General features: G+C 50.1%; 1 protein-coding gene across 2 annotated transcripts; it reads left to right on the top strand.

Annotated features, from left to right (window-relative positions):
• The first annotated feature begins 35 nt into the window (after positions 1 to 35).
• On the top strand, positions 36 to 21,833 carry MVP (major vault protein). Of its 2 annotated transcripts, none has more exons than XM_079120484.1 (15): positions 36 to 313; positions 10,329 to 10,473; positions 10,615 to 10,810; positions 12,499 to 12,622; positions 12,736 to 12,867; positions 13,662 to 13,756; positions 14,059 to 14,295; positions 15,533 to 15,814; positions 17,063 to 17,307; positions 17,382 to 17,579; positions 18,700 to 19,086; positions 19,958 to 20,074; positions 20,250 to 20,376; positions 21,006 to 21,194; positions 21,563 to 21,833. In XM_079120484.1, the coding sequence occupies exons 2-15, from the start codon at positions 10,349 to 10,351 to the stop codon at positions 21,779 to 21,781; spliced, it is 2,673 nt and encodes an 890-aa protein (XP_078976610.1). In that variant the 5' UTR covers positions 36 to 313; positions 10,329 to 10,348; the 3' UTR covers positions 21,782 to 21,833. The 2 variants fall into 2 exon arrangements, with proteins under 2 accessions (XP_078976610.1, XP_078976611.1); XM_079120485.1 differs by lacking the exon at positions 36 to 313 and adding an exon at positions 333 to 1,092.
• The last annotated feature ends 888 nt before the right edge of the window (positions 21,834 to 22,721 follow it).

The raw sequence follows: 22,721 nt of genomic DNA, 5'->3' as shown, positions 1-22,721 counted from the left end.
ACAGAGGAGGACTCGGTCACCATCTGCCCTCCTATCTCAGGCTTTCTGATCCTCCTAGTCTCATTCCAGTGCTGCCAGCTGGCTCTGAGGCAGAAATTCCTGAGTGTGGAATGAACTATGGTGCCACCAGCTGTAGCCAAAGTAGCCCAGAGAAAATGAGCCAGTTGCAGGGGCCCTTTAAACCTCCAAGCCCCGCCCCTGCCCCGCCTCCCCCCCCCAGCCCTGCCCAGGCCTGCACAGCCGGGAAGTGCTCCCTGGACTGTGAGAGCATTGCCTGACCTGAGGGGTGCTGCAGCTAGCCTGGCTTCTAGATGTGAGTACATCACACTGGCCCCAAAACCAGTGGTGTGTTTCTGTCCTCTCCAAGGCTGCCTTTGACCTCTTCTTGCTTTCTTGGGCCTTCTGCTGGGGTAGGCAAGACGTCCCTGAACCAGGGGAAGAAAGGAGGGTGGAGACTGCCTTTAGGAGTGAAGATAGATTACTGGCCAACACTCCCACCCTTCAAATCTCAGGCCTCTCTCTGGCTTCAGGGTTCCACCCGAGGCACAGTGGTCCCAGACTTCAGAACCCGCCTGGGCAACCTAGTGAGACCCTCCAACTCTTAAAAGGTGGAGGACTGGGCTGTGCCTCAGTGGGAGAGCACTTGCCTAGCATGCACAAGGCCTGGGTTTGTTCCCCAGCCACATACACACAAGGAAAGATGAGGAGCCATTCAGACTCCATCTTGGAGCTGGACTGGTTTGGCTATTCTTGCCTACCATCACCCTTCACCCTCTAGGGACCTGGGTTCTGGCCTGTGCCTTTAAGCTCCTAGAATGTGATTTGTCCCCATTGAGGTTCCTTAACTCTGCCAAATGTTGAGGCTTTCCTACTGCCTTTTGCAGGGCTGTGCCAGTGGTAAGCCTGGGCCAGTCACTTGAGAGGTCATTGGCAGAGTGATCTTAAGGTGGGCTTGATTTCCAAAAGGTGAAGTTAGTGAGTGAGACTTTTTTCTTGGGGAGGAGGAAGTGAAAAATAGGAAGCTCAGTTGGACCCACCAGTCTGTGATTTTGGGGAATCTTGGAGCTGTTACTCTGGAGCAGAGCACTTGAGGTGGGGACTGGTAGTTGATAACATGTCCCCTGTGTATTCTGCCTGGGGGGAACCCCTGGGATATGGGGGAAAGACTGGCTGCCCTGTGGAATGTGCCTGCTGACTCTCCCTGGAAACTCCTACCTGCTCTTGCCTTTGGCACACAACGGCACCTGGCCTGCCCTGGGGTGGGGCTGTTTGGACTGGACAGCTCTCTGTAACCTTGAGTGAATAGCCTAGAGACAGCCTCAGGGCTCTAAGGAAACTGGGTACTCAGGCCTCCTTGGGTGCTGCTTTCCCAGGTTCTGGAGGAGCAGAAGTGGGCGCTGGTCCTTCCTGCACTGGAGAAAATGTTCACCTTTGAACTCCAACTGGGACTATTTCTTGGGCACCACCCAGCCCCACCCAGGCTCTTAGGTCCTAATTCTACGATAAAAATCTTCTGATGCTTCTGCCTGTGATCCTCTGGTCACAGTACCTTGAGTGATCCCGAGCAAGTTCCTTAACTTCTAGGTTCTTAGGAGGAAAAATGAGTTGACTTAAAGGCACTTAAATCCTGGTACAGGTTAGGTTTGCAGTAAGAGCTTTTATGCAAGGGTACTTTTCTCAAATATAAGTTCTAGAGTCTTCTTGAAACCTTATCCCAGTAGGTTCATGCTGGGAAATCGCATGAATAGGATTAAGTATCCCAGCCAGACACCAGGTATGGTGGCATGTGCCTGCCACTTGGGAAACTAAGACAGACTCACTTGAGCCTAGGAGTTCAAGGCCAACCTGGGGAACAGACAAGACCCCTTTGTAGCCAAGTCCTATGATTGGGTGAGTTTAGGAAATACTGATTTAGCGGGTGGGGTGGTGCAGCCCTGCAATTCCAGTGACTCGGGATAGGGTAGGAGGACGGCAAGTTCAAGGCCAGCCTCAGCAACTTAGACTGTCTCAAAATAAAATATAAAAAGACTTGGTGATGTGGCTCATTGGTTAAGAACCCCTGGGTTCAATCCCCCCCCCCCCCCAGAAAAAAAAAAAAAAAGAAAATATTGATCTAGATTAGGAGTTTTGAATTCTGGTTCCTGGGTCATTTCTAGTCTACAGTCCTTACCTTCAGTGATGGGCATTTATTGGCAGCATCCAGGAGTTAAAAGGAGCAGGGTTATGGACTGACAGAGCTACTCTGCCCTCCTTGAGTCCACCAAGCTACTCCACTTCCCCCAAAATGGCCCAGCTGGGTTAGAGCTCAGGTAGGATTTTTTTGGGAAGAAAAACTCCTAAGACTTTGCCACCCAAAAAATTTAAAATGATTTATGTACAGCAACAGATTCTCAATTCTCATTAATAGTCCCCTAAAGCAGGAAATAGTTTTGATAAACCGAGAAACCACCAAGTGAAAAACAAGCTCTCTGCAACTTCTGAGTCATGTGACTCACAAACTAGAATGTTTAACTTAAAATCGTGAAGGAAAACACCATTGAAGAGAATCCCTGTTTAAACTGAACTTCACACATATTTTCCTAAACCTAAGGTTGATGGAGATCTAGTGGCAGGGCTAGGTGACCATCCTCACCTTCAACTTCAGGCCTACCTGGACAGAGACCCCAGAAGTGGGGATGAAGGGGACTGCTTGGAGCTGGGACAGGGGAAGGGCTGAAGGAAAATAAATGGAATTCCCTGCCCTCGAGGAGCATTCTGATTTGAGCTCCTTTTCATTCTTGCTCGTAGCTAAGTTTGTTGAGCTTCTATGCATTAGAGATTTCCTTCTTTCTCTAATTAATGCCTTCAACTTCAGGAGGCCTCACATATTCCCACTTCACAATTGAGCAGAGCAAGGCTCAGGGGCTAGTAAGTGACCCAAGATCAGGCTGACAGTGCCAGGTGGGTAAACTGCTGGACTTTACCCACCGGTTCTCAATGCTCACTATATGTTAGAATCAGTGCTTGGAAACCTCCCCAGCCCAGAGATGGTGGCTTTAAAGGATCTCCAGGTGCCTCTAATGTGCAGCCTGGCTTGAAAGGGGCTGCTGTGCACCTGCCCCTCCCATACTTTGCCATGTGCCCAAATCCTCAGGGAATCTCATGAGAATGATGGTTGATTCTAAAGTTATGGGGTGGGGACGGGATTCTGCATCACTATCAAGCTTTTAGTTGGTGCTCTGCCACTCGCTCACTGAAGACCACACGCACAATGTGGTCACTTTGGCATCTGCCATTTCAGATTCACTGCGTCAACCACTTACAGGTGGTTCTGAAGATCTCTGATAATTCGGAACTCATTAATTAATTCGGAACTCATTAATTTTGGCTGAAGCATAAGTTTTATTTTAAAGATAGGCGCTTGGGATCGGAAGCCCCTCTGTTTTATTTTGTCTTCCCAGTGCTGGGGATCCAACCTATGGCCTTGTGCATGCTGGGCAAGCACTGTACCACTGGGCTACTGCCCAGCCCAGGAGCCTCTCTTTGAAATAGAGGGCAAACCCAGCTTCTGCCGCGGACAGAACAGGCTGTTTAGTTCTCTGCCCATCCATCCCTGCCATCCATTACCCCTGGTGTTTGTAAGAGGGACAGTAGTCTCTGAGACTTCAGGTGAAAGTTGGCTGTGTTTCTTGCAGAAAACTTCATGACGTTTGAAGCACTTGTGGTCAAGCCAGTCTCTCCAACCTCCCTCCCCCAGCCAACTAGGGAGCAGATCTTGCAGGCAAAGTAGATCTGGGGAGTAGAGCTGGGGAACTAGGGACAGGCCTGAAATCTGAATCTTCCAAAGGCCAACAATCCTTCACCACTGACTTTTTTTTTTTTTTTTTTTTTGTACCAGGGATTGAACCCAGGGGTACTTAATCTCCGAGCCCCATCCCCAGCCCTATTTATTTATTCATTTATTATTTATTTATTTATTTTAAGACAGGGCCTCATTAAATTGCTGAGGCTGGTCCTGAACTCATGATCCTCCTGCCTCGATCTCCTAAAGCTGCTAGAATTATAGGTGTGCAACATTGTGCCCAGCCTACCATTGACTCTTTTTTAAAATTTCATTTATTTATTTTTATGTGGTGCTGAGGTTTGAACCCAGTGCCTCACACATGCTAGGCAAATGCTCTGCCACTGAGACACGACCCCAGCCCTCCTTTTTTTTTTTTTTTTTTTTTTTTTTGCGGACCCTGACATATTGGAGGTAAAATGCTCTAACATGTTTTACTTGACATCTGGTGAGCCACAAAATTCTACATCTGAGACTTGTCACAAACATGATGGTGAGGTAGAATATAATGGCAAGACCTACTCTGAGAGAATTTGGCAAGCAGTCTAGGTGAAAGGCACAGCCTTAGGGCATGTGGAATAGTCAGGGATAAAATAGGGACCTGAGGGTACTGACACCAGGGCTTGTCTTCAGAATGAGGCAGGATCCCAGCCTGATCAGCCATGAGGAGGACTCTCGCTGAGTCACTGAACTGGGCGAGGCTCTCGGCCCCCCTGACTGGGCCCAGCTGGAGTGGCAGATGGTGAAGAGGCCTCAGCCTTGGGGGAGCGGGAGATGGCCCAACAAGGAGCCAATCGAGGCTGATCCCACAGCCTGCTTCTAGCCTGTATGGCCTTCTAGAGTTAAAATCTTCCCTGGGGGGGCCTCAGAACCCTGCCTGCACCTCCGCCTACAGCCGGAGCACTTCCTCTTGCCCCATCTGGTTTCCTGGCCATGGTTCTACCCTGCAGAGAACCTGGCAAAGGAAGTCCCTGGGAAAGTTTCACCTGGCCGTCAGGAGCCCCTACTTCGCTCTGCCTCTAGCCCTGCAGCTGGGGTGACACAAGACTTGTGACCTTCCTGGTCAGCAAACAAGCGTGGGTTAGGCCAGAATACCAGGTCGGGGAAGGCTCTGTGGTGCTGGGTAGGACAATTGGGCCTTGGACACTGTCCCTCCACAACAAGACACACAGTGCTTAAGAAGAACCTGGTGCTGCTCTGAGCACTATATATAAACTTATTCTCACGATGCTGAAGTAAGAGGCTATTGTCTGTCCCCTTTTTGTAGGCGAGGAAACAGGTACAGGGAGGTCAAGGGACTCACATAAGGTCACCCATCAAATAAAGGTTAGAGCCACCGTCCAGGCAGTACCAGTTACTGGTACTGGACTCCCACAGGAGCCCTTCCAGAGTAGGGCCCCAGATCATGCTGTGGAGCAACTAGGAAATGGAAGCAAAACCAAGCAGAACAAGCAACAGAGAGAAAGGAAAGAAGGCTTGGATAAGAGACAGGCAGAGAACAGGGCCAGGAGATGGGAAATGAAGCCGCTTTTCCTCCAAACATAAGAAAGGCGACTATAAGTGGAAAAAGCCACCTTCCTGCAAGTTAGGGAAATGAACCTCAAGTAAAAATGGCCACATACAAAATTGCAGGATAAAGAATGAGGAACCCAGCACAGTGGCCCACATCTGTAATCCTGGCAGCTCAGGAAGCTGAGGCAGGAGGATCCCAAGTTTGAGGCCAGCCTCGCTTACTTAGTGAGACTTGAAGCAACTTAGTGAGACCCTGTCTGAAAATAAAAAGCAAAAAAGGGCTGGGGATATGGGCTCAGAGGTAAAGTGCCCCTGGGTTATATCTCCAGTACTGGAAGAAAAAAAAAGAATAAGTAGCAGAGTAACCACCATGTGATGTGAAAAGCCACCAGCGGGGAAAATGGGAGATAAGACAAGAAAGAAACAGATGCGGCAGGGAAGAGCGAGTGGAAGTTGTAACCCCAGGCAATCAGAATCCATGTCCATAGTCACGCACCATGCTTCCTTTTGAGGAAGAAAGGACCAGAAATCCATCTAGTCCTGATAGTATCACTAACTTGTTTTGTGTCCCTGAATGACTCGTTGACCCTATCTGGTCAACGACTTAAAGCTGTACTGTCCATTATAGATCAACTACCCTCATTTGTTTATTTCAATAAATTATTTTTTTAAATTTGAGGTATGGTGACACAACTTGTAATCACAGGATTGCAAGTTCGAGACCAGCCTCAGCAACTTAGCGAGGCTCTGTCTCAAAAAATAAAATAAAAAGGGTTGGGAATGTGGCTCAGTGGTTAAGCACTGTAGGGTTCAAACTCTGATTATTAAAAAAAAAAAAAAAAAAAAAAATGGATGATGCCAGGGCTCCCATACGTGCTAAGCACATGCTTTTACCACTGAGGCCCCCCAAATTAATTAAAATTAAATATTTTCTTAGATACACTAACCACATTTTTTTCTTCTTTTTTTGGTACTGGAGATTAAATCCAGGGGCACTTTACCACTGAGCTACACCCTTAGCCCCTTTTATTTTTTATTCTCAGACAGGGTCTCACCAAGTTGCTTAAGATCTCCCTAAGTTGCTGAGGCTGGTCCCAAACTTGGAATCCTCCTGCCTCAGTCCCCAGAGTTCCTGAAATTGTAAGCACACACTACTGCACCCAGCAGATACCCTAGCCACATTTCAAGAGTTAAGTTGTCATATGTGATTAGTCCAAAGATAGAGCAGATTTAGAATATTTCCATCATTGTAGAAAATTCTATTGTTCATGCTGAGTTAGAGGACTTTAAATAGGAGCCAAGCAGCTGATATGCATGCAGCTGCTCAGGTATAATAGGAAGTGGCAGGGACTGTGGCAGCAGAAAAGTCTGTGTCTCATTGAAAGGGTGCAGCTTGCCAGGCATGGTGGTGCAAGTCTGTAAACCCAGGAACTCAGGGAGGCTGAGACAGGAGGATTGAAAAAAATTCAAGGCCAGCCTCAGCAATTTAGCAAGAGACCCTCAGTGACTTAGCATCTCAAAAGAAAAAAAAAAAAAAAAAAAGGACTGGGGATGTAGCTTGGTGGTAAGGCACCCCTGGGTTCAGTCCCTAGTACGAAAGAAAGAAAAGGAAGGAAGGAAGGAAGGAAGGAGGGAAGGAGGGAAGGAGGGAGCTATTTGGCTCTTGCCAACATCGCCACCTGGGAATGTGGGCGTTGTGTTGCTGGTCTTCTAAATCTTCAAGAGAAGCAGGAATTGGGAGTGTGTGAAGGTTCATGATTTGTTTGGAGGTTGTTTTTGTTTTATTTTCTTTTTGTAGCGGGGACCAAACCCAAGGGTGGTCTACACCCCAGTACTTTTTATGTTTTATTTTTATTTACTTATTTATTTTGTGGTGCTGGGGATTGATCCCAGGGCCTTGTGCACTCTACCAACTGAGCTACATCCCGAGCCCTATTTTTTATTTTGCAATAGTGTCTCACTATGTTGCTGTGGCTGGCCTCAAACTTGTGATCTTCCTGCCTCAGCCTCTAGATTTGCTGGGATGATAGGCATACACCACCATGCCCAGCTAAAATCTCATAATTTGTGACAAATACAAACTGAAAATTTATAGATAGTATGGATCAAGTAAAACTCTTCTCTGAGGCCTCTTCCAGCCAGCTTGGACTCTGTCATTTCCTGGCTTCTGCCTATTTGTCCTGTAGGAAACCACTTCAAAATGATCTCACTTTCATTGTTACCCAAATGGAACTGCCTGAGTGAATAAATGAAGAACCACTCCTTTCTGGTGGTGACTTCAGAAGTATGTGATGGCTGAGGGTGTGGCTCCGTGGTAGAGTGCATACGTGTGGGGCCCTGGATTCCACCCTGATGTCACAGAGCAAGGACCTGCATTCTTGGGAACACGCTGTAAAGATTTCAGACACGTCACTCAGAGTAACAGCAGGAGTTTATTAGAAGGGATAGGAAAAGGGAAAGGGGGGGCATGTTCTCAAGGGAGAGAGGAGGGTCCTCTCAGAGAGGAGGATGGCACAACCCTGCTGCCCACCATTTTTAATGGGGGTCCCAGGGATGACAGGATCGCATCAGATGTCTCCACTTTGCATTGTCTTGCCCCAGGGAGGGAGGATTTTACGTTATAATGACCTGCTGAAGATCCAAAGACAACTAAGTCTGAGTCACTTTGGCCCACACTGACCAGTTCTAATTGGAATCTGTTAGGGGGAATTATCCTTATCTCCCTGAGTTTAGGGATCTGGTCTGTGTAAGGGTCACAAAAGTGCCCCTTCCCCAGGGTAACTTGTGTTCTGCATTTCTCTTGCAGATAACAGGTAGTTTGCTGAGGAATGTAGCATATCTTGTCGAGTTAAGCTAGGCAGGGAGGCCAGTAAATTACTTTTTGAAAGAAAGCATGTGGGGTCTGTTGCGAGCAGTGAGTAAGAGAGGAATTGAGTTTGGTTCCAACAAGTGGATTTTATTCATGCAATACACACTCAACCTAACATTCCTAATAATAGCAAGTCACAAATACATTGAAGATTCACTCCCTTATTCACCTAGAGTCCAATCCCCATGGACTTACTCAATGCAACGTCTCTTAGCCAAGAAGCCAGTCAATAAGACCAAGGGGATTCTTCTCAGCTGTCCTCTCTCAGTTCCTCAGATGTCTTTGAATGTCCTTGGGTGTCCGATAAGCCAGAGGCTGGATGGCAGTCTTCGTCACAGGAGAGGTGGTTAGTCCTCCGGCCTCGGTGACAATGGTCAATCAGCAATCAGCAATAGTGTGGACAGCAGCCAGGATAGTCAAGAGGCAGAGCGACGTGGAGTCCTCTGGTCATGGTGCTGCTGACAGTTTGCTCCAAAAATCCCCGGGTTTAAGTAGTGATTTTCAGCCCAGTCACGCTCTGGTCTTCATTGATAAAGACCAGAACACGACTAGACCAGGAGCTCCTGCTCAAATCATGGATAAAGGTTCATATCAGCATTGTTCAGGAGAGTCATCCTGTCACATAGCAAGTTTGTCACCAGGCGCCTTTTATGATTTTAGTTTTATAAGTCCAGGCAAATACCAAATACAGCTTATATTACTACATAATACACAACTATAGCAATTCCTATTATTTCCTTGTCTCATTACAGGGACAGCATAGTAGACCCAGTTTATAGAATTATCCCCTTAACCTCATGTGCCCACCACTCACTGTCTGTAACCTATCACCCGTTAGGGTAACTGGAGCAAATATCCATGAGAGACACAGGCAAAGACAGTCAGGCAAAGAGAGAGTCTTCCAGGTGTACAGCCTGTAGGAAAAAACTTAACTATATAGCTGTGTACAATGGAGTAATTAAAAAATAACCTGTTTGGCCCTGTGACTGTTACTTGAAATCTTTGCTGTGGTTTCTGTAGTTAGGGACTTTTTAAGGGTGGGTCTACTGGGAGGGTCATGCCTGGATAGGCAGGTGCTGATTTTCAAAATGGAGTTAGTTTGGCCTAAGGCCCTAATACCACCGAACATTGCAAAAAGAAAACAAAGAACAGAAGAAGAAAAAGACTGACTATAATCTGAGGACGAGGCTCAGTTGTGCAGTGGACTTGATTCCCTTTGTCTGACTCAAAGAAACAAGCCCAGAGTCCAAGGGGTGGGATATAGGGATGGGCATTAGGTAGGGTATGTGATGTTCCTGAACAGACCAAGCTCTGGATGAAATAACCCAGGATATGGAGGCAGGTGTCATGGGAGTGGGTGGAATACACAAATTATTCCCCCCATCTTTTCCTCCTGCAGCCCACAACAGCAGGGTGGCAACAAACCAGAAAGAGGACTAGAGGAAAAGATTGGATTAATCTACTGTTATTCATCTGGTTGATTCTCTGGGAGCATCAGTTGGGTCTGGGATCCCTTCCATTGTGGGTCGCATCTTACCTGTTCACGCCAAGGATTGCTTAATGCTCAAGGAAGGGGAGGGTTGCAGAAAAAGATCATGCAAATATTCTTTGGCTGTGGGCTAACATTTGCATGGTGCCTGGCCCTTGGGATCCCCTGAAATAAAAGCTGCCTGCCTCTGGAGGAGCCAGAGAGCTGTGCAGAGTGGCTGCTTCCCCACTGTGTGCTGGGCCAGGCTATGGCTTTCCCCATAGACTGATCTACACTCCCAGCTGGAGGTAGCTCTTACTCTGTGCACCTAGAGACTGGGAACCTTTTGATCTAAAACCCCTTCCAGTGAGGCAGGCAGGGGAGGGGGAGGGAGTGGATGGGAGTGAGGGAAAGGAATTTAGCAATGATCCCTGGATGGCTGTTCGTAAACTCTGACCAGCAGTGTTGGCAAAGGTGAGGTGTGGATGGGCTTTGTTGTCCTGGGTGGGGAAACAAAGGGAGAGGTGGGGATAGGGAAAGGAAAAGGGGGGTAATCTGAGCTGGAAAATGAAGGGCCACCCATAGGGCATCTTCAGACTGGAGCCTGCCCCATCCCAGGTCCCCTGTGCTCATCTGTGTCTTCTCATCTCTCTGTCTAGCCCTGTGCTTAGGAGTCACCATGGCAACTGAAGAGTCCATCATCCGCATCCCCCCATACCACTACATCCATGTACTGGACCAGAACAGCAATGTGTCTCGGGTGGAGGTCGGACCAAAGACCTACATCCGGCAGGATAATGAGAGGTCGGTGTGGGGCCCTTGGGGTCAAGAAGGGCGTATTGGTCTCCACCCTGTTCACAAATTGGGCAGCAGGGAGGTTTCTCCTGTTTGCTGCCTCTGGGAGCAGGGACCTGGGTCTTCACAACCCTTCTCGCTTGCCAACAGGATACTGTTTGCCCCCGTGCGCATGGTAACTGTCCCCCCACGCCACTACTGCACAGTGACCAACCCTGTGTCCCGAGATGCCCAGGGATCAGTGCTGTTCGATGTCACAGGACAAGTACGACTTCGCCATGCTGACCAAGAGATCCGACTGGCCCAGGACCCCTTCCCCTTGTACCCAGGGGAAGTGCTCGAAAAGGTACCTGGCTTGCCTCCCCACCCCCCACTCTGCCTGTCCTAAGGCTCTGCCCTGTCTTCCAAGGGGACAGTGGAAAGAGCTGGGAACGTTCGCTCATCCTCACAGAGCAGAATTGACTCACTGTCCCTCTACGCACCTTCCCAGTCACCTGCTTCCTCCTCTGTCCCATCCCTACCCTCATCTCCTATCTACACCTTGGAGCCTTGAGGAGATTCCTCTGCATCAAGTGGACCCAGGAACCCAGGCCATCCTCTATCTTTGAGGCCCGTTCCTCACCTATCTCTCCTCTCCCTTCCATCTCTGACTTCTTAGTTGAGCAAGGAGGTGCTCACGTGTAATCCCAGCAACTCGAGAGGTTGGGGCAGGAGGATTGCAAGTTCAAAGCCGGCCCCAGCAATTTAGCAAGACCCTCACAACTTAGCAAGACCCTGTCTTGAAATAAAAATGAAATATAAAAAGGACTGGGGATGTGGTTCAGTGGTAAATCTCCCCTGGGTTCAATAGAAATATCTTAAAAATACATTTAAAAATATTAAAAACAAAACAAAACAGGGACCAGTTCTTCCATTGAGCCCCTGTTCAAAGAGCCTTCCCAAATATTTCTTCAAGTGAGTTTCTGCAGCACCTCCCTCCCTAACATCTGTAGTCTGGGGAGAATGGCCTGTGTCCTGTTTTATCCCCCTGCTGGAATGGAACTGGAACTTCATAAAGACAGAGGCCATGTTCTCCCGCATGATGACCAGAGTGTCCTGCATATGGGTGAACAGGGAAAGGGAGACTCCAGCCCAGGGTGTGGCCGGTAGTCAAGTGGTTACTCTACCTTTGGCAGCCCAGGGCCAGTTTGGTTGGAGTCAGGAGAACAGGCAGGCTTCACTAGGATTCAAGTCTTTTTTTTAAGTTGCAGATGGACCCAATACCTTTATTTTATTTATTTTTATGTGGTACTGAGGATCAAACCCAGCACCACCTCACATGTGTTAGGCAAGTGCTGTATTACTGAGCCACAGCCCCAGGATTCAGGTCTTGATTCCATTCTTTACCAGCTGTGTGACTTTGATCATGTCTCCTAATATCTGTGATCCTTTTTTTTTTTTCCTTTCCTGCCTCTCTTAGAACATTGTCAAATATTAAATGAAGTCATGTCTGTAGAGACATTTCTACAAACTTTTAAAAGGTGCAGATCTCCCTTCCTTTTTGTCAGATCTCCCTTCCTGTTTCAAGGAGATGTGATGACTGGGCACCAATGACTATCTTGTAACCATGAGGCAACCTTGAAAACAAAGTCATGTGTTTAAAACTTGCCTATTATAGCATTTTATATCTTCCTCCTTTTTATACTCCCTGTAGAGCACCAGGGAACACCAGACCATGAAATTCCATTGATTCAGCTTCCCAGATATGTCTAACACATCTCAAGCCTTCTGCTCAGTCTACCTCATAGATATTAGCCCTAAACAACTCCTGAGCACTTTCTACAGAGGAAAGTTTGTTCTTGGCTCATCGACAATAGCATCCTCTTGCTTGGTCTACTCCATCCTTTAATTCTTCAGATCAGATGTGCTTGCCTGGGTCTTATTTTGGGGCTTGTGCTGTGGATTCTGACCTTCAGAGTATCCGCCTTCAGAGTATCAGATTTGACCCCCAGGGTCATAGCACTGAATGCTCCATGACCTCTTCTTCTCCACTAGGACATCACCCCACTGCAAGTGGTCCTGCCCAACACTGCCCTCCATCTTAAGGCATTGCTGGACTTTGAGAATAAGGATGGGGACAAAGTCGTAGCAGGTGACGAATGGCTATTTGAGGGACCAGGTAAGTTAACTCTCCCCTGGGGGGGGAGGTCAGGGTCTTTGGTCAGGGACAGGGTCCTTCTGCCCTCCCGCCTTTCTGCTACCCCCGCCCTCTGCTCCATCCTCCCTTCCCAGGCACGTACATCCCCCAGAAGGAGGTGGAGGTCGTGGAGATCATTCAGGCTACGATCATCAGACAGAATCAGGCCCTGCGGCTGAGGGCCCGCAAGGAGTGCTGGGACCGGAATGGCAAGGAGAGGGTGACAGGTGGGTCTCGCCTGCAGGGGAAGCAGGGAAAGCCACTTGCCGCCCAGGGGCAGCGCTTCCTGTTTTTTTTGTTTTGTTTTTTTTTTTTTTTTAATCGGAGCATCGTAGTTATACATAGTAACTGGGTTCGTTTTGACAAAACTCTGGCATTTCTTGAGGGCTGTCCAGTGCTTCTTTGCCCACCCACCTCTCAGCTGGCTCTGCCCCAGCCCTGATCCTCTGATCTGAGCACGCAGGCGTGGCCTTTCCCCCTCACACCCTTCGCCGTGAGCTGTGGGAAGTGGCCAGGTCTTATCTGATTCTGGATCAGCAACGCAGAGGTTCAGATACAATGAACAAATGCAGCCAGGCACATGCCAGATGTAGATCAAAATGCTATACAAATCATAACTGATTGAGTCCTCTGACAACCTCGAGATGTGACTGTTCCCATTTTCCATATGGCAAGACTGAGGCACACAGGTCAAATGCCCTTGCCCACAGTGTGTGGCCAGGCAGGGCAAGGCTGTGGCTTGCACCCAGGCACCCTTGCTCCAATAAACAAAATGACATCCACCACTCTAATAGAGGCACTTCAGCCTGTTTTGGGGAAGGAAAAACTTGGTCTTTGGGGCCCAAAGAAGGAAGCGCAGGGTCTTGGCATAGTGGCACCTTGGGCATTCCTATCAGACCCTTGAACCTGGGGGCAGTGACTTCTCTTCACCTATGAATTCCTGTCCGGTTATCTAAGCTGTGGAAAGGACAGCTGGGGGAGGCTGGATGACCTTTGACCTTGACCTCCTACCCTTTACCAGGAGAAGAATGGCTGGTCCGCTCCGTGGGTGCCTATCTCCCAGCAGTGTTCGAGGAGGTTCTGGATTTGGTGGATGCTGTGATCCTTACGGAAAAGGTTTGTGGCCCGGGAATGAGTTAAGAGACCTGGGCTAGGGAATGCTCAAAAGTGGCCAAGAATCATGAGGACAAAGTGAAAGAGAAGAGATCTTTCTAGGGTCACTAAAAAACACTCAGAGGTCAGATCAACTGAGGAGTATCTCAGGCTATCTGGAAGGGTAAAGTTCTCCTGGGTTGATAGACATTGTCACTCAGACCTGGGAGCACAGTTAGTGGCCAGTGGTGTTCCCAGTTCCCCCAAGGAAGTGGCAGGAGGAAGTGGGAGGGAGATTCACTAACACCCAGCATCCCCTTCTGCAGACAGCCCTGCACCTCCGGGCTCGGCAGAACTTCCAGGACTTTCGTGGAGTGACCCGCCGCACTGGGGAGGAGTGGCTGGTGACAGTGCGGGACACGGCAGCTCATGTGCCTGATGTCTACGAGGAGGTACTAGGGGTTGTGCCCATCACCACGCTGGGCCCCCAACACTACTGTGTTGTCCTTGACCCAGTCAGACCAGATGGCAAGAACCAGCTGGGACAAAAGCGTGTCATCAAGGTGAGTTCCTCCACTTCCCCAGAGCCTGTCCTACGAGGGTTAAAGGTCCTGAGTGATAGGAGGTCCCATGACCTCCACGCATTCCATGCCACGTACACATTCTAGAAACACCCTGGGTGGCTTTGCACACTTAGTTCTATGTGTCTGGGACTCTGTCTCATTTGATTCCCGGGCAGCCTCCAACGTCCCCGTCAGAGCTCAAGGACATGCTGCCTGCTTTTCATCCTGGCCCTGCCAATGCCGAAACCCTGTCTCATGTGTCATGCCTCTGTGTTCTGAAACCTTGGTCATCTTGTGAAAAGCAAATCTCAGTTTACCCTCCTCCCTTCCCAGGGGACTGAGTGTGGGGACCCCAGGGACTGCACATGTCCTCTAAAAGCCCGAAGAGCAGGTAGTTTAGGACTGTGAGTACACAGCTGCGGTTAAAGCCGTGCTGTTGTCTCATGAATGCAGCATAGACGGGCAGCGCGTAAACAGATGAGGCCGCCGTGTGCCCAGAATCTTTCGTTATTTTATTTGCTTTTATTTATTTACTTATTTATTTTGGTACTGGGGATTGAACTCAGGGGCACTCTACCCCTGAACAGCATCTCCAGCCCTTTTTTATTTTAAGCCACAGTCTTGCTTAAATCGCCCAGGCTGTCCTGGCATTTGCGATCCTCCTGCCTCAGCCTCCTGAGTTGCTGGGATTATGGGCATGATCTACATCCAGTTTCGTAACTCTGTGAATAGGTTAACTCTTAATGGTTTAACTCGTAGCTGGGTGAGGTGGTGCATGCCTGTAAACCCAGTGGCTTGGGACCCTGAGGCAGGAGAATTGCAAGTGCCAGGACAGCCTCAGCAACTTATCGAGGCCCTAAGCAACTTAGCAAGACACGGTCTCAAAATAAAAAAATTTAAAAAGCTAGGCATGTAGTCAGTGGTTAAGCACCCCTGGGTTTAGTCCCCAGTACCAAAAAAAAGCAGGGGAGGTTAACTTGTTAGGACCCAGGTGCTGACAGTTTACAGACTCTTTCAAAGATGTGTTTGATGAAATGAGATTTTACAGCCTTTAGTATAAAGCCTCCCGGTCCAGATAATGCTTCACGGGATTATAATGTGGGGTGGGGCGTACTTTGGGGCTCCTGTGCTCAGCACAAGCTCAAGCTAGCACAGGGCTGGGGAGGTTCCCTTGGAGGCACCTGTAGCCCTGGGAGGCAACAGCTCCTGACTCCCTCCCCACCCGTCTCCCCACCAGGGCGAGAAGTCTTTTTTCCTGCAGCCAGGGGAGAGGCTGGAACGCGGCATCCAAGATGTGTATGTGTTGTCGGAGCATCAGGGGCTGCTGCTGAGGGCTCTGCAGGCCCTGGAGGAGGGGGAGGAGGTGGAGAAGGTCTCGCACCAGGCGGGGGACCGCTGGCTCATCCGAGGGCCTCTGGAGTACGTGCCATCTGCCAAGGTGGAGGTGGTGGAAGAGCGTCAGGCCATCCCTCTGGACGAGAACGAGGGCATCTATGTGCAGGACGTCAAGACTGGAAGGGTAACTGCTGAGGGCTGGGCGACTGTCACTGCTATGTGACTGTGGTGGTGGCTTCCTCTGAGCAAGTGTGTGATGCTGATAGAGAGAGGTGGGGGAGGGGCCATCAGCAATATCAATAAGAACATCTACTGGGGCTGGCTGGTGGATTCCAGGGCATTCTATGTAATAGTTGCCATCTCTTTGTCTTTTTTGGTGTGGGGGGTACCAGGGATTGAACTTGGGGCACTCAACCACTGAGCCACATCCCCAGCCCTATTTTGTATTTTATTTAGAGATAGGGTCTCACTAAGTTGCTTAGCGCCTCACCGTTGCTAAGGCTGGCTTTGAACTCATGATTCTCCTGCCTCAGCCTCCAGAGCCACTGGGATTACAGGTGTGTGTCACTGCACCTGCCTGGCCCATCTCTTTGTCTTAAATATCTCACTTCAAAACTGCAACTGAAGCTGGGCATGGTGGCACATTCCTGTAATCCCAGAGACTTGGAGGCTGAGGCAGGAGGATCACAAGTTTGAGGCTAGCCTCACTAACTTGGTGGGACTCAAAGCAACTTAGTGAGACACTGTCTCAAAAAATAAAAAAGGGCTGGAGATTTGGCTCAGTGGTAAAGGACTCCCTGGGTTCAATCCTTGGTACCAAAAGCCAAACTCTCAAACTGAGAGGTTGAACCCAATATTGGGATAGGAATTCTGCCACACTGTAAATCTGGTCCTCGCTTAAATGCCTCCCTGAAGTGTGACATAGGGACAATAAGACCCTCCTCCCTCATGCCAGTATGCTGTGTAATCTTTCCCTTTTACTGCTTCACCTAAAACCTAGACCTTCTTTGACCGAGGACCACATCTCCAATCTCTTTCTCTAAGAATCCAACCTAGAAACAGTTTGGAATCCAAGGAGGTGCTTCCTAGGAGTGCATCTGTCTCTGTGATGCCTTCCAAGCTGTCCCAGAATAATAATATCAAGCACTTGCTGTATGCCAAGTGTTGTTCTCCAAACTAGACACATGAAACAGTTAGATCTTCAACCCCACAAGGTGGCCACTGTCATGTCCACTTTACAGATGAGGAAACCGAAGCATAAGGGTAGAGTAGCTTTCCCGGATGACAGAGCTGGTAAGGGGCAAGGCCCAGACCATGCCCTGGACCGTGCTGACCCACTGTGCTGCTCCACTGTGGACCAGGTCTCCTCAGGGCTGCGGGGCGTCCCTCTTACCCTCACTGATGGCACCTCTGCCCGTCCCCACCTCTCAAGGTGCGCTCTGTGATCGGGAGCACCTACATGCTGACCCAAGATGAGGTCCTGTGGGAGAAAGAGCTGCCCCCTGGGGTGGAGGAGCTGCTGAACAAGAGGCAGGACCCTCTGGCAGACAGGGGCAAGGAGGACACAGCCAAGACCCTCCAGCCCTTAGCTCCCCGGAACAAGACGCGTGTGGTCAGCTACCGCGTTCCTCACAACGCCGCCGTGCAGGTGTATGACTACAGAGAGAAGAGAGCCCGGTGAGCAGCTAGCCCTGGCCTGGGGGTCCAGGGGAGAGGCTCTCCTCCCACCTGACCTCTGGCTCTCCCTGCAGTGTGGTCTTTGGGCCAGAGCTGGTGTCGCTGGGTCCTGAGGAGCAGTTCACGGTGTTGTCTCTCTCAGCGGGGCGGCCCAAACGTCCCCATGCCCGCCGTGCCCTCTGTCTTCTGCTGGGACCTGACTTCTTTACAGATGTTATCACCATAGAAACAGCAGATCATGCCAGACTGCAGCTGCAGCTTGCCTACAACTGGTGAGGGCTGGGGAGTCTTGGGTGAGGGCCTGCTGGGTGCAGCCCTGGGGAACCCTGTGGAAGAGCAATACCTCCTAAGGAGGACAGAATGCCTGACTCTGCCTGTGAAGAGGGAAGCCGGGCATCTAGAAAATCCAGGGAAGTTGCAGGCTCACATTCTGGGACTTCAGGGAACCAGTAGCTTGACACTACCCCAGGCAAACTCCTAGCATGCATTTAACACAACACAACTGCAAGGTTATTAAGAGATCAATGGGATGCAGCCAGCAGGAGTGGACAGGCCATGTGGCCAGAGCACCTGTCCTGACCACAGCCTGGGATCTGTATCTCAGCCCTACTGCTCGCTAACTATGGACCTGAGCAAGCGACTTGGTCCTCTCCTCAGTTTACCCATCTATAAAATGAGGATAACAACATCACCTACCTCCCAGGGCTGTTGAAAGGATGCAGTGAGAATTAGAACAGCCCCTGAGAGTTCACATGGAGAGCTGAGACAAGCCATAGGCGGAACTAGTGCTCACCAGCTCCCAAGCATGCGTTCCTCCCGTCCCGGCTGAGAGTAGCCAGTACCACGATGAGGTGGATGGGGTTCTGGCATATCCCAGGGCACCATAGCATGATTGTTAAATGAAAGATTGCCTAGATTCAGAATTCTTTCCTGCCACACATTGTATAATCTTGGGCAAGTCAGTTTATCTCTGTAAAATGGGGAGAATGTTTATCCCCACTTGCTAGGGTAACTGAGAAGATTCAACGGAAACATGTGGTCTGTTCCTTGGGACCTTCCTGGGCATAAGTTAGCATTATCTATTGTAAGGAACCCTGCCTGACTATAGTGAATGTTGAAATTCTACTCAAAAAGAAAGTTTTATTTTTTAACTTTTTTTATATTTTATTTTTTTGCCCAGGACTGAACCACGAATCCACATCCCCAGTCCTTTATATTCTTGATTTTGAGACAGGGTTCTTACTGAGTTGCTTAGGTCCTTGCTAAGTTGCTGAGGCTGGCTTTGAACTTGCAATCCTCCTCCTCAGCCTCCCGAGCTGCTGGGATTATAGGCCTATGCCACCACTTCAGGCTGGGAAAATAGCTTTCTCTCCTGGGCCTCTTTGTTCACAGGCACTTTGAACTGAGGGACCGGAAGGACCCTCAGGAGGCAGCCAAGCTCTTCTCGGTGCCTGACTTTGTGGGTGATGCCTGTAAGGCCATCGCATCCCGGGTGCGAGGAACCGTGGCCTCTGTCACCTTCGATGACTTCCATAAGAACTCAGCTCGCATCATTCGCACAGCTGTCTTTGGCTTTGAGGCCTCAGAAGTCATGGGTTCCGATGGCATGGCCCTGCCCAAGCCCCGGGACCGGGCCATCTTCCCCCAAAACGGGCTGGTGGTCAGCAGTGTGGACGTGCAGTCGGTGGAGCCTGTGGACCAGAGGACCCGGGACGCCCTGCAGCGCAGTGTCCAGCTGGCCATTGAGATCACCACCAACTCCCAGGAGGCAGCAGCCAAGTGAGTGAACTTGGGGCACAGCTGCCTCGCATGTCTCTCTGGGGCCTCCATCCTGTACTACCGGGGCTTGAGTAGCGTGGAGCCCACTTATGGTCTGCCTGCTGCCCTCCTTGCCCTCGAGGATCTCTTCTCTACCCTATGGATAATGTGACCTGCTTAAAGTGTCAATAAGATGCCACCCCCCTCCCTTAGCTTCCCACCTTGCTCCTGGGGACAGGGGTATAAATCAGTGGGACAGTGCTTGCCTAGCATGCATGAGGCCCTGGGTCCCATCTTTGGCACTGCAAATGGACTCCTTTCTAAGGTCTTCCAAGTCTGGCCTCCCTGCACCCCAACTCCCAACCTGCTCCCCTGGTGGACGAACATGTTCCAGCCTCACTGACTCCCTTCTGCTCCTCGCATTAGCAGCTTTTTCCCACCTACCGCCTTTTGCAAGGGCTGTTCCCACTGCCCAGAAAGCTTTCCCTAGAGCCTTTTCAAGACAGGCTCCTCCTCCTGGTTCAGCCTGAAATTGTCACCTCCTTTCTTTCTCCCACCACAGCAGTAGCACCCTCTTTGCCCAGTCACCCATTTTACCACCTCCAAGGTGCTTGTTTCTATCTGAAATCACCCTTGCTTGCTTGTTTTTTCCCCCTGTGGGTGGGGGGACATTGTGTGAAGTGGGGCCCTGAGCATGCCCCCCCCCCAGGTCTAGAGTCACCCTGGGGATGTGAACCACATGTACCCTGTTCTGAGTGGACTTGTGTGTCCAGTGCCTTCTGGAGGCCAGGGTCTGACCTGGCTCCCTACAGCTTGGCAGTCTCTGCCCTTGGCACTCCTATCCAGCTCTGGCCCCATGCCAGCATCTCGACCTGTCCCTGATCTCATCCAGGCATGAGGCCCAGAGACTCGAACAAGAAGCCCGCGGCCGACTTGAGAGGCAGAAGATCTTGGACCAATCAGAAGCTGAAAAAGCTCGCAAGGAGCTTTTGGAGCTTGAGGCTTTGAGGTGGGTGGAGAACCAGAGGAGCAAAAAGACTGACAAGCGCAGAGGGTCTTGGGAAACAGCTGGTGGGGGCAGCAGCATGTGTATGAGACAAAGCAGTATGTGGCATGGCATAATCAAGGCCCCAGGTGGGCAGGGCTTTCTTTTGAATTTTACGGGACTCTGCCTCCCCTTCCAGCATGGCGGTAGAGAGCACCGGCACTGCCAAGGCCGAAGCTGAGTCCCGCGCAGAAGCAGCACGGATCGAGGGTGAAGGCTCTGTGCTGCAGGCCAAGTTGAAGGCCCAGGCGTTGGCCATTGAGACGGTGAGCTGGGGGCTGCTGTGGAAGGGTGTGGACTTGGAGCCTAGAAGAGGTCCATTCGCTATGGTCCCTGAAGCCACGTGATACCAAGCACCCTTATACAAAGCCCTCTTAAGTACTTTGTTTTAAAAAGTCCTCTGCCCTGTACCAATGCATGTAATACATTGCTTGAAGGTAAGGATTATTATACCCATTTTACAGATGAGTGCTCAAACCCTGGCACCTTTGTGCCAGATATGTAAAGTATTTTATACTTGAAATCCCATTGAGGGGGCTCTTTTCTTTTTCTTTTTCTTTTTCTTTTTCTTTTTCTTTTTTTTTGTGGTACTAGGGATTGAACTCAGAGGTGTTTACCACTGAGCTACATCCCAGCCCTTTTTTATTTTTTATTTTCACCCAGGATCTTGCTAAGTGGCCCTGGCTGGCCTCAAACTTGCAATCCTCCTGTCTCAGCCTCCTGAGGAGCTGACACAGGCATGAGCACCATGGCGCTGATGCTCAGATTAAGGAGCGCCTGTGCATGGGTCCATTCCCTCTGCCTCAGTTCCTTCAGGCTTGCTGCCTAGGCCGACTTTCTGGCCAGTTCCCAGGGACCATATGATCTAAAACCAGCCAGGTTTCTTCCCTTCCAGGAGGCTGAGCTCCAGCGGGTACAGAAAGTACGCGAGCTGGAACTGGTCTATGCCCGGGCTCAGCTGGAGCTGGAAGTGAGCAAGGCCCAGCAACTGGCTGAGGTGGAGGCAAATAAGTTCAAGCAGATGACAGAGGCTCTGGGTCCCAGCACCATCAGAGACCTGGCTGTGGCTGGGCCAGAGATGCAGGTGAGGGTTGGGGGAGTAAAGGGGAGTGTCCTGAGACCAGCCTTGAAACTAAGAAGGCAGAAGGGAGATGACATCTAGAAAGATGTCAGGGGAGGGAGGGAGCAAACAGACCTGTATCGCTTGTCATTTGAGCACAGTGTCATGCTGCGTCAACCTCAGGCACTGTATTGGACTCGGCAGGGAGCTGGAAGTTTTGGGGGAGACGGTGAATACAAGGGGTATCAGTCTGTGACAGGTGCTTCCAAGGAAGTCAAGCCAGGTGATAGGATGAAGGGGGAGCTGACACTTCAAATCAGTTGGTTTCAGAAGGGTCTCTCTGAAGTGTGAGAGGCCACCAGCACCTGATCCTGTCTTCTCTTCCCCTCCAGGTAAAACTGCTCCAGTCTCTTGGTCTGAAATCAACCTTGATCACTGACGGCTCATCTCCCATCAACCTCTTCAACACAGCCTTTGGGCTGCTAGGCCTGGGGTCTGAAGGTCAGCCCCAAGCCCGAAAGGTAGTCAGTGGGCCCAGCTCCCAGGAGGGCTTACATTTTCAGGGTCCACCTGCCCCTCAAACTCCTGGAGGCAACCAAATTGTGCCCTAGCTCTGACCTGCACTGACAACTGACCAATAAAATTGACATTTCTGGGCATTTACATTCCTTTCTATTGTCTCAAGCCTGGGCCACAAGGGAGCTTAATGATGGAGGAACGTGTACCCCCGAAATCTGGAAGATAATTACTAGAGACTTTGAACATCTGTAAAGTGAAGGGGAAACTGAGGTAGAGAGATTAGCCCAAAGTTGCACTGATTGGAATAGGATCCCCAAAGCCTTAGCAAGCTGTCTGTCCTTTAGGGAGTCAATGTTCCTAGATCCCAGGTCAGGAAGATGATGTCACGAGGTGGGAGACCGAAGTCTGCCTGCCCAGCCCTCCGGCATGGCTGGGACTGGCAATATCTCACAGCCCATTCATTCCTCCAGGAACCCAGCTTGGCTCCGCAGTTCACCATGGAGCCATCCCAGCCTATTTAGGCAACTCCCTTTGGCGCCACCTGCTGGTCATAACAGCAGTCCACAGTACCAGCAGGTGTGCCAGGACAGTACCCAACATTTGCACACTTTGCCCTTCTCAGATGGGGATGTCACACCGAGGAGGAGCACCATGCCCAGGGGTTGTAGGAACTAGAGCACCCCCTGGGTTTCTGGTCTGGGATAATCAGGAGCATCAAAGGCTACCCTTTTCCCAACCTCCCCCACAACCAGTAAGAGCACCTTATTTGGGAGGATCCAGGCACAGTCTAAGTCTACCAGCCCTTTGTGCCAGGTAAAGCTGTAGGTGCCAAGCCTGCCTCTTCTCCACTGAGGAAGTAAAAAGATCCTAGGCGTGCAGAGAAAAGAATGGGCTGTGTGACCAGAGGCAGATTATTCAACCTCTCTGATCTCTTTTCCCATCTGTAAAATGGGCCAGCAAGTCCCCTACTGAGAAAGGTTGAAGCAAATATAAGAATGGTTCCTTTTTAAGGTCTTACTCCTATTTCCCCTC

This window comes from Sciurus vulgaris, assembly GCF_902686455.1.
Source record: "Sciurus vulgaris genome assembly, chromosome: 18".
NCBI lineage: Eukaryota > Metazoa > Chordata > Mammalia > Rodentia > Sciuridae > Sciurus > Sciurus vulgaris.
This window is presented reverse-complemented; position numbering and strand designations above follow the sequence as displayed.

Coding starts and splice junctions, on each gene's coding strand:
- MVP (XM_079120484.1), top strand. CDS start 10,349: ATGGCAACTGAAGAGTCCATCATCCGCATCCCCCCATACCACTACATC. Junction 17,308..17,381: donor TACAGAGAGAAGAGAGCCCG/GTGAGCAGCTAG, acceptor CTCTCCCTGCAG/TGTGGTCTTTGGGCCAGAGC. Junction 19,087..19,957: donor TCCCAGGAGGCAGCAGCCAA/GTGAGTGAACTT, acceptor GATCTCATCCAG/GCATGAGGCCCAGAGACTCG.